The sequence below is a fragment of the Mesocricetus auratus genome, unplaced genomic scaffold, assembly GCF_017639785.1.
Source record: "Mesocricetus auratus isolate SY011 unplaced genomic scaffold, BCM_Maur_2.0 Super-Scaffold_100038, whole genome shotgun sequence".
NCBI classification, from domain to species: domain Eukaryota; kingdom Metazoa; phylum Chordata; class Mammalia; order Rodentia; family Cricetidae; genus Mesocricetus; species Mesocricetus auratus.
The window spans coordinates 10906680-10921620 of record NW_024429216.1 but is presented as its reverse complement, the minus strand read 5'-3'; the positions used below and the strand labels follow the sequence as shown (position 1 = coordinate 10921620).

General features: G+C 56.5%; 1 protein-coding gene across 1 annotated transcript in view; it reads right to left on the bottom strand.

Annotated features, from left to right (window-relative positions):
* Positions 1-3516: 3516 nt before the first annotated feature.
* The window catches only part of Clptm1 (CLPTM1 regulator of GABA type A receptor forward trafficking), a 29827-nt gene continuing 18402 nt past the window's right edge, over positions 3517-14941 (bottom strand). Inside the window, exons 5-14 of the mRNA XM_005086317.3 lie at positions 13024-13141; positions 9077-9162; positions 8399-8519; positions 7786-8030; positions 7269-7362; positions 5820-6010; positions 5463-5558; positions 5049-5184; positions 4338-4505; positions 3517-4232 (exon numbers count right to left, since the gene is read on the bottom strand). Of these exons, the coding sequence (XP_005086374.1) occupies positions 3961-4232; positions 4338-4505; positions 5049-5184; positions 5463-5558; positions 5820-6010; positions 7269-7362; positions 7786-8030; positions 8399-8519; positions 9077-9162; positions 13024-13141 (1527 nt within the window). The 3' untranslated portion in view covers positions 3517-3960. The remainder of the gene's footprint in view (positions 4233-4337; positions 4506-5048; positions 5185-5462; positions 5559-5819; positions 6011-7268; positions 7363-7785; positions 8031-8398; positions 8520-9076; positions 9163-13023; positions 13142-14941) is intronic.

Sequence of the window (14941 nt, the reverse complement as noted above, 5' to 3'; positions counted from 1 at the left end):
GCCAGGAGCGGGAAGTTAACAGCCACCCATGATCATTTTTTTAACTTAAAAAATTTGAGATAGGGTCCCATCTAGCCCAGACCGGCTCCCAGCTCTCCTTATAGCTAAGGATGACCTTGGACTTCAGGCCCTTCTGCCCACTTCAGGCCCTTCTGCCTCCGCCTCCCAAGCACTGGGACGACAGGCGTGCACCACCACCTGGTTTATGCAATACTGAGGACTGTCCCCAGGGCTTCATGCGTGTTAGACGAGCTCTCTCTTGGTGATCTCTTTAAAAATGTGTGTTCCATGCCACTTAGCCCGTGTGCGATCAATGATTCCTGCCACGTATGCTCAGCGGGGCACCTGCTGCAGCCTGTGCTGGACACCAGGCCACAGCACTCCTAAAATCAGGAGCAGGAACTGGGAGAGAGAAAACGCATCAGTGAATGGGATGAGTGGTAACTACGGCTGCACGCCCGAGCAAAGCACATTGCTTTCGTTTTGCTAGCCCAGGCTGGCATTTGAACCCATGGCAATCCTCCTGCCTCAGTCTTCTGAGTGCTGGGATCACAGGCACCTACCATCATGCCCCGCTAAGAGCAAACCTTTTCTTGCGATGAAACACATTAGACCCAGACTTTGAGGACCAAATGGTCTTAATTCTCAGCTATGCCACGGCACATAAACAGCCAGGGACCATACACAGGAGTGTGGCTGCTTTCTAGTTAGAGCATAATTTGATGACTATGAAAATGGGGATATCGTGTAACTTTCATAGGAAACGACATATTCTTTTTCTTTTTGCACCGGAAGGGTCATGTACCAGTGTATTATGTAAGCCTGGGGTGGACATCTCCCATGGTATAAGCTCATCATCAGGCTTACCAGACACACCAGTGTTTTCCTTTAGATTTTTTTCCCCGATTGTAGGGCTGAGGATGTGACTTATGACAGAATGCTTGCCTAACATGTATGAGACCCTAGGTTGTATCCTAAGTAGCACACACACAAAAATATTGTAGCCAGGTATATTTACTGGAGGACAGGAGATTCACTGACAAGTAGTAAATTCCAGGGCGATAATGGCTGCATAGCAGGACCTTGTCTCAATACAATAAAAACAAAAAAAGAAGAAATAAAATAAGAGGAATAAGTGGTAGAGCCCCTGCCTACAATCTCCCAGTGAGGGGCTGGGGGCGTGGCTCAGTGACAGAGCTTCTGCCTAGTTTGCAAGAGGACCTGACTGGATGCCCAGCATCACGAAAGCAAGTGCCAACCTGGGGAGGATGAGTCACGCCAGCCTTGGATCTGACACAGTAGGACTGAATTCAAGAGCAAATCTGAGGGTCAGGCAAGATGGCTCACACCAGTAATTTTGACATTCGAAAAACTGAGGCAGGGGGTTGCCATGAATGAGTTCTAAGCTAGTCTGGGCTACCTATAGCAAGACCTTGCCTCAAAAAAAATAAGCACTCAGTCCGGTGGTGATGCACATCTTTAATCCCAGCACTCAGGAGGCAGAGGCAGGTGGAGTTCGAGGCCAGCCTGGTTTACAGAGCGTCTTCCAGAACAGGCTCCAGAGATACAGAGAAACCCTGTCTCGAAAAACAAAAACAAAAATGCAGTTTCCTAGAAGAAGTTGTAATTTCAGGGTCCTAAATCAGATTTCTTGGGCTCAAATCCTAGGCTTTCTGGACAGTCATATGACCCCGGGCAACTGATTTCACCACTCTGGGCAACTGATTTCCCCAAACAGGATGTTGAAGGTTCGATAAGGACATGGTACAGCTGACATGGTACATGTCATGGACATGGTACAGGACAAGGTCATAGCTTCTTCCATGGGCCTGCACCATTCACACTAACTCCTTGTCAGGCGACCTAGACCAGGCTGGCCTCTGCCTCCTAAGTGCTGAGATTAAAGGTGTGTACCCCCATGCCCAGCTGGGAAAACTCTTAGCTTCTTGTCTGAAGGCACAGATAAGCATCAGCATAAACTTCAAAAGGCTGTTCTGAACATGAAAAATCATTACATAACTTAACAGTGCAGGGCTCTGTTCCCAAAGCTGGAGATGGCATAAGGTGCATGCATAGTGTCTCCCTTCTTTTGGAGTTTCAGTTTCCGGTAGCCCAGGCTGTCTCAGACTCCATTTATAGTCAGTGAGGACGACTCTGAGCTCCTGGTCCTTCTGCCTCCACCTCCCAAGTGTCGGGACTACACGTGTGCCACCATGCTGAGGAGGTCCTGTTTTGTATCCCAGGCTGGTCAAAATCTTCCAATCCTCCTGCCCCAGCCTTTCAAAATCAAGGGTGAGGCATGGCCTCTGGGCACAGGTTTCCAGAGCTCCTGTCGGGTTGTAAGCCTCACAGGGCCGCTATGGAATGATGGTGGTCCCTACTGTGTATACAGAACTGTCAAGAGGCTTGGAAACTGTTGACTGAACACTACAGACCCACCGACCAGCACCCCAATAAAGCCTCTAAATGTGTTCCCATGTCTGTGAAGGCAACGGACATGGTGGTAACCAGGACAAGCCTAATCATGTTCTCACAGTTAAGACTCGGTGCAGCGAAGGGACAGTCACCTTGGCATGATGTACTGCTGGGAGTCTCGGGATTTGGGGGCAAGGGGTCCTGGAAGAGACACCAATGTATCCTGTGGGTACTTGGGTCCCAGGAAGGGGAGGCTGTGGGGACATGCACAAGCCCCTTTGTACACTTCTGAGGATACTGGGGGGGGGGATAGGAGCCCCGCAAGAATGGGTACACCACCTACCACTGCCCTGAGTGTAAGGCACCCGACTTCCCTGCCTGACTCAGCAGGGCAGGGCCTGAAGGAACCTGAGTGGTCCTTGGTCCGGGCCCTCTTGTGGCATAGATGTGTGTCTGGGAAATCTACTCAGCTCAGGGTACTGACAACTCAGCTGGGTCTTTGAAGCCAACATTGTTTAGGGACAACAAAGTACCACCCGGAAATTCACTCTTTCCTGTTGTGGTCAGGAGAACTGATACAAGCCCTATTCAGGTGTCCCTCTGAGGAGCGTTGAGTAGGGCTGTCCCTCTTGGGGGTGGCCTCTTCACACATGGACAGGTCTGGTAGCGTCTAGTGTTCCAGGCCTTGCCTGTGTGTTAACACAGGGACACTGGATGCTTTCTGCTAGCAGCTTCAGGGGAGTTTAAGATGGAAGAATCCTTTAGGGAGTCCCCTTGCAAGGCAGTATCGTGTGTGTGTGTGTGTGTGTGTGTGTGTGTGTGTGTGTGTGTGTGTGTCCGTGTCCGTGGGGCACAGTAGAGGCGCAAACCCTGGGTGTCAGGGTTGCACAGCAAATGCCTCCTTCACCCACCGAGACAGGGCCACGAGCAGCCCAAGCTAGTTCTGACTGACGGGTACACACCACCACGATTGGTGTATGCAGTGCTGGGCATTGCTCGTGCCGGGGAAGCAGGGTTTAAAAAGAGAAGCGACAAGCTCCGACCCCTATTCCGTCAACCCGAGTCAGCTGCCCGCTCCAGGCAAGGAAGGCAGAGGCGGTGTGGTGGTTGAGCTTAAGTTAAACGCCCATATGAATTTATTAAATCCAGACTGTGTTAAGGGTGGCGGTCTGGGAGCAGGGTGGTCAGGGGACGAGGGACAAGATGATGGAGGACCACGGGCATCCCATAGAGGAGCCCTGGCCCCTTCCCTGCCTGGCCCACCCTCGGCGCCGTACTGGCTTCACCATGATTCCCGATGGCACTGGGCTGGCAGGGCGAGATGTCTGCAAACACACAGGACAGACGGACAGACGAGACGACCGACGGTGCCTCCACATACACACAGCCAGCCCCGGCCTGCCTGGCCCCCATCTCACACAATGGTCCTGGGGGCCTCCTGCCGCCCCGGCCCCATCTGTCCAGGAAGAGGGCGACAGGGAGGGGAGGGGAGGGCCAGGGACGTGGGTGATGGTCACCAGGAGCAGATGAGGAAGACCCGAGTGGCTAATCCTTTTTCTTGTCCTCTGCTGGCTTTGGGGGGGCTTCCTGGGGCTGGCTGGCAGTGCTGGCCCCAGGGGTGGCCTTTGGGACCGTGGAGGCGTCCTCTTCGGTGACAGCTGTGCTGGACGCGGGTGTGAGAGCCCCTGCTGCAGTGGGCACCTGGGCCCTGGATGCCGACGCCGAGACGTCCTCGCCACTCATACCGAACTCGTTCACGCGGGTGGGGTCGACGCGGTAGATCCACCGTTGGTAGAGGTAGATGAAGAAAACCACATCTGGGGGGAGGGACTGTGTAAAGGACATGGCCCGGCCCCACCCCACCGGAGAAGGAGGCTCTTTCCCGCCCGCTGCATCCCACGCCCGTGTCCCCTGGGCCTCACCGTCCCGCAGGCAGCCAATCCGATACATGACGGGCATCTTGATGACAAAGGCGAACAGGTCATCAATGAAGGTGTTGAGGGCCTTGTAGGTGAGCATTCGCCATGGCAAGTGAGCCACAGACTTGAGCTTATAGTTGATGAAGAGCTGGGGTGTCATGGTGATGAACCCTGAGGGGCGACAAGGGACGCCATGACAGTCACCCCAGCTCACTCCCCCTGGCACAGCCTGCCTGCCCCAGGACCTTTGCACTGTCTTCCCGATGTCCTGTGTTGTTCCTTGACAGGGGCTGCAGCCAGGATACCTTGACGGCAGAGACCCTCCCACTCAGCCTCCCTGGGGTGAGAGTGTACAGGCGAGTCACCGCGCCACACCTTTGTGGGGCCCCTCCTGGTCACCTCTAGGGACTGTTTAGGCTCCCTTTCCTCTGATGGCACCCAACGTGCGTGCTTGTCGCTCGCTGTGAGGCCTGCTGGCTTCTCTAAGCACTCTGGGTCCCCACAACACAATTCCTCTGTGACCAGGCCGAAGCCTCCTTAAGGACGCCATTCCCACGCCCGCCCACGCTGCATGGACAATGTCTGAAGTGGGCTGGCCTCCCCTACGGGCCCCAGCCGTCGAGGTGGGCAAGGCCAGGCCGGGCAGCCAGCTTCGAGACTGCGGCCTACAAGAGTGGCGCCTGACACGGGCAGGGTAGAGCTGGGCCTGCTCACCGAAGGTCAGCAGGAAGCCGTAGAGCATGCTGAGCACCCACGAGTACCAGCCCTTGTGCTCCAGGTACAGAAGGCTGTAGACGGCATAGCAGCCCAGCAGCGGGAAGAGGATCCATGACAGGTACCGGAACGCCATCTGTGGGGTCACAGGACGCGCTGGGGCTGGCTCCACAGGCCCTGTTCCGGGGCCCGACTCCTTGTCCTCAGCCACCCACACCTGGTCCAGCAGGCTGGGCCACGGGACTTTCCAGGTGGCTCTGGGAACTCTGGACTCGGCCAGTAGATGTGGCGGGCGGGAAACTCGGGGTGTGGTATGGGTCTGGGAGTGACACCAGCAGGCAGGACGGACAGCCCGGCCGGTGTCTCGTGAGTGTGGGTGTGTGGAGACCACCCCAGGGCCGTGGGGTCACTCACATCATCATATACTTTGGTTGAAGACTCAATGTAGGTGGACTTGTCTTTAAAGGTTGGGCAGGGGAAGATTCCTGCCACTCTGTGCTCCCGGTCCAGCTGTAGCCGGGAAGAGGTCAAGGTCAGCGGGGACCTGGCGGCTGCCACGCCCCAACCAGAAACAGCCCCTGCCCTTCCTCACTCTTCCCAGTTCCCCTGCCCCAATGTGACCCAAAAAAATCCCCTGTTGCGAAAATCCCCTAGGTCCTAGGAGCCAGGCTGGCCTTGGGAAACCCCTAGAGATCAAGCAGGGCCTGACTGGAGAGGCGACCCCTTCCCACCCTGTAAAACCCACGGCAACACAGTGGGCGCCTGACTCACCCGGACGTCCATGACCTTGGTAATCTTCCAGAGGTCGATGAGGACCCCAATGAAGACGCTGACCTGCACCACGAAGTTGGTCTCATTGTCCAGGATGTAGAGGAGAACCACAAAGGACTGGAAAACGCCGAAGAAGACGGAGCGCACCGACAGCCCCTCCAGGGACTGGCGGCTGTTCCAGAACTGGATGTCTGCAGGGGGATGGGCACAGACCGTCAGCAACCTCACCCGGCCTGCACTCCCCCACAAAGCACACGGTACATGGGACCTGTTCCCTGTCCCTGGTTTTCTAGTGAGGACCCTCAGATGCTAAGAGCATGAGGTTAGCGACCCTAGGTGAGCAGCCTTGCATGGCAGAACCTGGGCGGACGCCAGGTCAGGGTCACACAATGCCATCCATCCTACCTCCCCCGGACGGGAAGATCCAGGGTACGTGCCTGGGGACCGTCTCTTCCAGCCGCCCACTCCAACTGTGGGCTATCTATCCTTGGGTCCTGGCCTCCGTGCAGACACCTGGGTGACCTGTTTGCTAGTCTCCCTGGTGCCTGGCTTCTAGAGGTCAACTGGACCACAGGCACACAGGCCCCTGGCATTTGTGACACACGAGCGTGGACCCTGGCCCACACGCCCAAAGCTGGGGCTTGGCACACCCCACTCACAATGCTGTCCATCCCCCAGAACGGTGGGGAGGGGTCTGGAGACAGGACTCTGGAGGCCAAGTGGACAGAATCCCTTCTCGGGTCAGGGGACACCTGGCACGGGGGCAATGTTGAGCTCACGCCTGCTCCTCAATAATCTCCGGCTATGCTACGTCAGTTTCGTTGTTTGGGGTTTGTTCTGTGGTGCTGCGGACGGCCCAAGAGCCTCTCACAAGCCAGCAGAGCACAGGGAAGCTCCCCACGGGAGGCCTTCCAGGAGAGGTCGCACTGAGAACCCCTCTCGTTTGTCTCCTATATTCTTCTGGACGGCAGCTTCTGTTGGGCCTAAGAAAGGCTTGGATGCCAGGCCCAGTGTAAGCTCCCCATCACTCCCTCTGATTCCAGGTACATCAGGACACCCCCAAGCCCCTAGAAGATGACACAGCTGCTGGAGTGACTGCCATAGCAGAGCTGTGAGTTTCATTCACAAAGCCTTTGCCTCCTCACCTGCAGCTGAAGACAGCGATGGGCTGTTCTAGAACTGGGTAGCTGCACGTTGGGGCCACCCTGACAGGCAGGATACTGGGAACAGGCCTGGGGCTTCCCTTTCTCTTAGCTTTGGAGTTCCCCACCCTGCTTCCTGGGGCTACCACCCTGACCTTGGCCCCGGCCCCGCCCTCAGCTCTGCACTTGGTGGGGTTGTTATCCCTCTCAGCCCATGGGGCCTTGAGAGTGACGGGGAGAGACCCCAGGCAGGCAGGGGGAGGCAACAGGGAGCAGTTGCCTTGGCGTCCCGGGTCCCCATGCCTACCATTCTTGAAAGCCAGGAACTCAAAGACGCTATGGACGATGGAGACGATGATGGTGAGTGCCAGCAGGTATGGGCTGGTCTCCAGCAGGGCCACCTGGGGAGCGGAGCCTGTGAGCATTGCCCTATCCCTGCTGGGTCCGTGGATCCCAGGCAGGCCCTGGTGAGAGCTCTACAGACCTGCTCTAGGGGCTACCAGAGAAAGAGTGCTAAGGGCCAGAGAACGCCAGCGAAGGGAGGGCATGGGAGAGGGAGCTAACAGGAGACGCAGACGAACAGGGAGCCCACCTGCAGCCCAGCCCCAGAGCACGCAAGATGACGACAGAGGAGGAGACAGGAAGGGACTAAAACTCATGGGGAGGAAGCAGGGGACTCGAGTCAGGGAGCCCGGCCACCAAGGTTGGGGGCCCACTTCCTGCCCACTGCTTGGAGCGGGGAGCCCTGGCAGTTGTGGAACCAGGTCTGGAGGAGCACTGGGTGGGAGTCCCCACTCCCCCTGGCCCACGGCCACCCCACACACCTTCACTGAATCCTGCTCCTCGTCCGACTGTTCATACAGCTCATCACCCAAGAAGTTCCAGGGTGACTTGGTGCTCTGTGCCGCATAGAGCTGCCAGCGCCACAGGGAGAGCGGGCAGAAGGAGACGCGCAGCGGCAGGCTGGCCAGGCTCTCGTTGATGGGGTAGTAGTCCTTCTGCAGGTTCCAGTAGTCGTTGAAGTAGATGATGGGGTAGTAGTCGCCACTCACTGCGTCAAACTTCACATCTGCGGGCACACGGGGTGGGCACGGCTCAGCCTGGCCGAGAAACCCCGTAGCATTTCGTGACTGTGCCACGGGGAGCAGAAGGCTCGCTGGGCCTCAACAGCAAGGACTCAGTGGTTAAGGCTCTGAATGAAGCCACCACAGCTTGTCCCGAGTGAAGCTAACACTGGTGGCCATGCGCCCTCAGCTCTGAAGGAAGAAGCTGTGAGAAGCCAGGTGTGACTGACACTCAGGGAGGGGTCCACAGCCTTGTTCCCACCCACGGTGGCCACGCCTCCGCTCGAGGCTGTCAGGAGACTACAACCACGAGGGTCTCAGACAAGGCTGAGGAAGACAAGGCCCCAGGCCTGGAGCTTTCGGCTGGGCTTACACTGGTCCAGCGGGGGTGGCACGCTGCCCTTCACCCACGGCGTGTGGTCATCCACGATGTTGATGGTGATGTTGGGGTGCCAGTGTGAGATCACTTCCACGGGGCCGTAGTCCTCAGCCCTCTGTGGAGGTGACAAGTGAGCAGAGGCCGCAGGCCGTGGCCCTTAGCTGCAGCCTCACAGCCGTGGTCGGGAGGCGCACGCTACTATCCACCACCTACTAACCCTGACAGAAGCTTGAGGCGCGACCAGCCCCCAGCTTCTCAGCTGAAGGCGGGAGAGGGGCAGGCGGGTCACAGGCAGGGACCAGCGCCTGGCCCACAGACAGCACCTCTGTGTCCCCTCTCAGAGTGGCCCTACTCCACTCTGGGACCATGCCTCCTGCCCAAACCATGGGGAAAGGTCACGTACCCTCAGAGGAACGTCCTGTGTGCTCAGCCCGGCATCTCTAGTGCCTGCTGCCACTGTAACTTGGAGCGGGGGTCCCCACCTGGGGTGGACTCATGGCCAAGTCCACCCCTAGGGCTGCCTGTGCTAACCCTGTCTACAGTCTCCTGCCGCAGTGGCTACATCCTTGGACTCCTCCCGGGGACGGTCACAGAGGCGGCAGCCACCCGGCCTAACCAAGGCTTGTGTGCAACTAGGTGACACCGTGAGCCTCCAACCCCACCTCTGCTCACCTTGATCATTTCCGGGTCAGCCTCTGTCTCTCCCGTTAGTAGATTCTTGGTTTTCTGAAAGCGCCTACGCTTGTATTTATTGATCACTGCAGGCAGAAGGAGGTGGGGGAGGCCTGTGAATACTTAGAAGTCTGGATGCCAGGGTGCTGCCCCGAGGCAGCTGTGTCCTGGCTTCCTGCCGGGTCAGCCCCGGCCACCCTTTACAGAGAAGGCCACTTACAGTCACCTAGGCAGAAAACGGGGGCTCCTTCCTCAAGCCTGCCTGGCCCCCACGCCCGGCCACTGCTCCCTTCCTCATGGCCTCCTTCTTGAATAGCCGGGGCCACTATGTTTTTCTAAAATACCATATCACTATGTAATCTAGGCTGACCTTAAAGTCGAGGCCATCCCCCTGCCTCAGTTAGGGCTACGGGCATGAGCTGCCATGCTGGCTGGCTGTCCCCCTCGGGAGGCGATGCAGTCCCTGTCCTGGATGTCCTCACGGCCCCCACCAGCCCCCTAGTTCACTCATGGGCTCGGTGCCCCGGGCTCAGGGGCAGGCCACCGAATACACGGCACACACGGAGTCACGGCCACACCAAAGAGGGCCTGGACCAGCGTCATGAGAGGTGAGCACCAGAACTCTGGCGCTGTGAATCCCCAGCCACAGAGGACTCACTTCCTCTTGCTAAGGTCAGGCCAGCCAGAGTTCCCACCACCTTGCCCGAGACAAGAGCAGAGGGCCGACCACGCCCTCTCGGCCTGGGTGCCACCAGATCTAGTTTATGCCGAGAAGGGAAACTGGTGCCTTGCTGGACCCGGAAGTGCAAACCAGTAATCTCAGGTGATTAATGACTGAGGCAAGGGGATGAGGGTAAGTTCAAGGCCAGCCCAAGCAATCTAGTGAGATCCTCTCAAAATAAAATTAGCAGCTGGAGAGACGGCTCGTGGGTGACAGCAACGGCGTACAAGTACATACCCAGAGGCAAAACACTTAAATACACGAAATCAAATCATCTAAAAGAACAAAAGTGGCTGGGCATGATAGCGCACACCTTTAATCCAAACACTCAAAAGGCAGAGGCAGGCGGATCTCTGTGAATCTGAGGTCAGCCTGGTGAGTTACAGGACAGCCAGGAAAACAAAGAGACCCTGTCTCAAAACAGTAATAGCAACAACAACAAAAACAAAAAACCAACTGTGACAAAAAATTAAAACAATGTAAATGGGCTTAGGATTGTCAGTGGTAGAGCTCCTGCCTAGAGTCACCCAGTGAGGGGCTGGGGGTGTGGCTCAGTGGTAGAGCCCCTGCCTAGAATCCCCCAGTGAGGGGCTGGGGGTGTGGCTCAGTGGTAGAGCCTCTGCCTAGAATCCCCCAGTGAGGGGCTGGGGGTGTAGATGAAAGCACAGCACTTGTCTACTGTGTAAGAAGCCCAGTTTCCACCCCCAAGACAAGCAAAAAAAAGAATGTCTATCACTTTGAGCTGCCCCATTCTATCCCTGCATGGGACAGGGAACTGGCCAACAAGGAGCTTGGGGCTCTTGTCTCACAGCAGCTAAGGGATGACGGTGAGTTAATGCCGCTTCCCAGAACCTGTCAATGCCATGGAGAATGAGGACAAGGCCCACACTCTTTCAGGGCCTGCGGCTCTTACTAACACCAACAGTACCCCACTGTTTCTCTAGGTAGCATCTGGAAACCAGGCTCCCGTGGCCAGCTGAAGTAGCAAGCACCTGAAACTGGGCATCTCAGAGGATAACTCCAGGGACATGCTCTGGGGAGCGGGGAGGCCTATCCACTTTCTTTCTTTGTTTTTCGAGACAGGTTTCTCTGTATTGGATTAAAGGCATGAGCCACCACCGCCTGGCGGCTGTCAACTTTCAAGACTACAAAGGACAGGCAGGGCTGAGGAAAGGATGGGAGACTTGAATGCAAGCACACACGCCAGCCAGCCACACAATGGTTACAGCCCACCAGTCACAGCTCCAGTTTTAGAGGATCTGATGCCCCCCACCGTCCCCTGCAGGCACCGGGATGCACATGCTATACATACACACACACAGGTGTAACACACGCATAAAGCTTAAAAAAAAAGCAGGTATGATGGTACACCCCTTTAACCCGACACTCAAGCAGCAGAGGAGGCAGGCGGATCTCTGTGAGTTCAAGGCCAGCCTGCTCTACATAGAGAGTTCCAGGACAGCCAGGGCTAGACAGAGAAGCCTGTCTTGAAAAGCCAGAAAGGGAGCTGGAGAGATGGCTCAGAGGTTAAGAGCACTGACTGCACTTCCAGAGGTCCTGAGTTCAATTCCCAGCACTCACATGTCGGCTCACAACCACCTGTAATGAGATCTGGTGCCCTCTTCTGGCCTGGAGGCATACATGACAGAATCTTAAAAGGTGCTGGACAATGGTGGCGCATGCCTTTAATCCCAGCACTCGGGAGGCAGAGGCAGGTGGATCTCTGTTGTGAGTTCAAAGCCAGCCAGCCTGGTCTACAGAGTGAGTTACAGGACAGGCTACAAAGCCACAGAGAAACCCTGTCTAAAAAAAAAAAAAAAAAAAAAAAAGAAAAAGAAAAGAATTCTAATAAGAAATGCTGCGGTCCCGTGGGCACAGGGGCCCTGCTCTGGGAGGCCAAGCTTCCAGAGCTGCTCCATCCAGCATGGTGTCCCGGGTGCCTGGTGCAACGGGGCACAAGCTGTGGGTGTGACACATAATTCACTCTGACACTTGTCCCCTAAAACAATGTAAGGTATCATGTTTGCTGTTTTCCCCCAATTCCATGTGGAAAAATATGTTGAACTCAGTGTTATGACTTGGCTTTTCTCCTGGTGATGTGTGTGCCTGTGTGCAGAAGCATGCGCATGAGTGCGTGAGTGCATGCGCGTGAGTGTGAGTGCGTGAGTGCATGCGCGTGAGTGTGTGAGTGCGTGAGTGCATGTGCATGAGTGTGTGGGCACGTGGAGGCCTGGAAAGACATCGGTTGTTTTCTCACTGCTTGCTACCTCATCCGTCCAGGCGGGGCCTCGTTCCGGAGCCCTGCAGGGCTGCCTTGGCAGTTTACACGACGCTGGACACACACTGGGTCCTCACTTGGGCACTGCTTTAGTTTCGGCTGTTATCTGGCTATATGGCCTGGAACTTGCTATGTCTCCCAGGAGGGCCCTGAGCTCACCATCCACTCGCCTCAGCCTCACAGTGCTGGGTTAAGGCATTTACTGCCACGGGCAGTCAGTACTCCTGGCTGCTGTTGTTACTGGTCAGGTGGTTCGTGTATTTCTCTACTCGACCCTGCAGCAGGAAGCTGTAGACCCCCCATCTCCACAGACAGTGCTGCTCCAGACCTTTTGAAAAGGAGGCTGCTTTTCTTTCCCTTTTCTTTTTGGGGGACAGGGTATCACACAGCCCAGGCTGGCCTTGAATTCCCTAAGCAAGCAAGGATAACCTTGAACTTATGACCCTCTTCTGCCCTCCAGTGCTGGAATCACAGGTGTACACCGCCACACTTGCTTTGCTGCACAAGGCTTCCGGAATCATGCTAAGCGAGCGCTGGGCCACCTGAGCCCCAGCCGCTGACAGACCCACTGCTCACACTGACCGGGTCCTGAGCAGCCCCTCCCTCCAATCCAGCCAGGCTCGGGCTCCATTACCTTTCCTTCAGCTGCTCTGCGCTCCGCCCGCCCTTCTCGTTCTGGTTGCTTCACGGGGGCGGTCCCGCCAAGAAGCCTAGGCTGGCTTCAAACTCGCCACTCCCTAGCTAGGATCCCAGGCACACATCACACCCACATTCACCTGCTCTCACCAGCAGGGTCCTGCCTGTCCCAGAGGTGACAACAGATGAGCAGGGCCAGGACTTGTCTCATCAACCCCTAATCCCCAGAGCAGAGCCTGCTCCACAGGGCCTGACACACTGCACGCCACACTGCAGCCGGGGTCCCCTGGGATCAGAAAGGAAGCAACTTACTCCGGGACATGTGGACAGTGGCGAGCCGGCGGTACAGGGCCTTCTGCCGGGGGTCTGGGTGGAAGCCGCTCTTGGTGAAGTAGACATGGATATAGATGGAACCATTCTGCTGTACACTCTGCAAGAGAAGGCAGCCAGGGGCGGGAGTCAGAAACGCCAAGGCCGCTCGTCACCTGCCTGGAGCGGCTTCCAACTTCTCCCGACTCTCCAGTTATTTCCCGAGGACTCGCCATAGAGGGCGGCTGACTGGTCCTGTCCTAAGCGCTGGAGCAAGTCACAGTGAAGGTGAATCCTAGCTGGACGGAACTCTGAGAGTCGGCCCTGGCTTCCTAAGTTCAGTGCCTCAGTTTGGGATGCAGGCCATGCCAGCGCCGCAGCGAGGCCCGCCCAGAGCACCCAGCCAAGGGACTTCCCACTGGCCATCCTGCTTTAGCACGTCAGGAAACACATCTCTACATCCGGCCCTGCACTGACAGGAGCACGACATGATCCCGCTTTGCTAGTGACACGGTTGTCTGAAAGGCATCTGTGGTGGCACACGCCGCTAACTCCAGCTAAGGCAGGAGGATTGAGAGTTTGAGGTGTCTGGACTATGGAGGAAGACCATCAGATGATGCCGCAGAGCAGAGAGTGACCAGTCTGTGAGTCCACGGCCTCCACTGCCACCACCCACTCCATGTGCCGCCTCCTGCTGCCCCCTGAACAAAACCTTCCTCGCCGTAGCTTTCCCAACCGCCCAGGGATGGGGCTGAGGAGAGGAAACCAGGGCTGTAAAGGGGGAAGTGAATGGGGCGCTGGGGAAGGGAAGGGGGGTCCGAGTCTTCCCTGTCTGACCTTCAGAGCTCAAACCACACTGGGTCCTGCCCTCCAAGCCCCCTTCTTAGGAGGTGACACCTAAGTCCCCAGAAGTAGCTCACCGGTCCCCATCCTTTTCTGCACCTCAGGAAAGGGTCTGGGCCTGACAGTATAGCCAGCAGTCTCACTGGAGTCACAGGACTGTCTGCTCAGTTCCAGTCACTTGAGGTGGGGCATCGCTCTCCCCCATCCCCAAAGCCTGCTGGGCACAAAGACAGGAGCTCGGCCACACCGGGAGCTCAAAATCTACCTGGACAACTCAGAGAGCCGCTACCTCAATATGCAAAGCAAAAAGCGGGCTGAGGTCAGGTGTGACAGCACAGTCTTTCAATCCAAGTAGTTGGGATGTCAAGGCAGGAAGCTCAAGGGTTCAAAACCAGTTTCTGCTACATAGCAAGAGTGGCCTGAGCTATAGGAGACTCTCAAAAATAAAACCATGGGTAGGGGATCTAGCTCAGTACTTACACGGTATGCAAAACAGATGCTCTAGGTTCAACTGCCAACACAAAGAAATTTCTGGATGTCTGTGTGTGCCCAGTCCTCTGCTGGACAGTGATGGGTATACACACATTGCTAAGCCCAGCCTCACCCTCCTAGGTTTCAAGGGTTTGTGAGAAACATCTGTGCCCAGACAGAAGACCCAGCATGCCTAGCCTGGACTACAGAAGCCCAACAGGCTGTGAGGCTTAACAAGCTAAGGAAGGCTTCTTGGAGGAGGCAGGCACTGGACCCAGAGCCTGGGAGCCAAGTCAATCCCCCACTAGCTGTTGACCTTGGGAAAGCCAAGTTTCATCTGTCACACAGACAGCAGACTGGCAGTTACGGGTGACAGTAAGAGCTACATAGGGCAGTAACAGCTGCTTTTTGTTTTGAGACAGGTCTTCCCGTAATTCCCAGCTTGGTCTCGAACTCATGATAAGCCTTCTGTCTCAACTGTCCAAGATTCTGGGACTATAGGGCGGTGCGACCACACCCAGCTGCAACACTTCTCGTTTACGGGGTACAGAGGTTTCCAGGCACCAGCCTGACTCAGGACCACACAGCCAACGCAGCATCACCATTT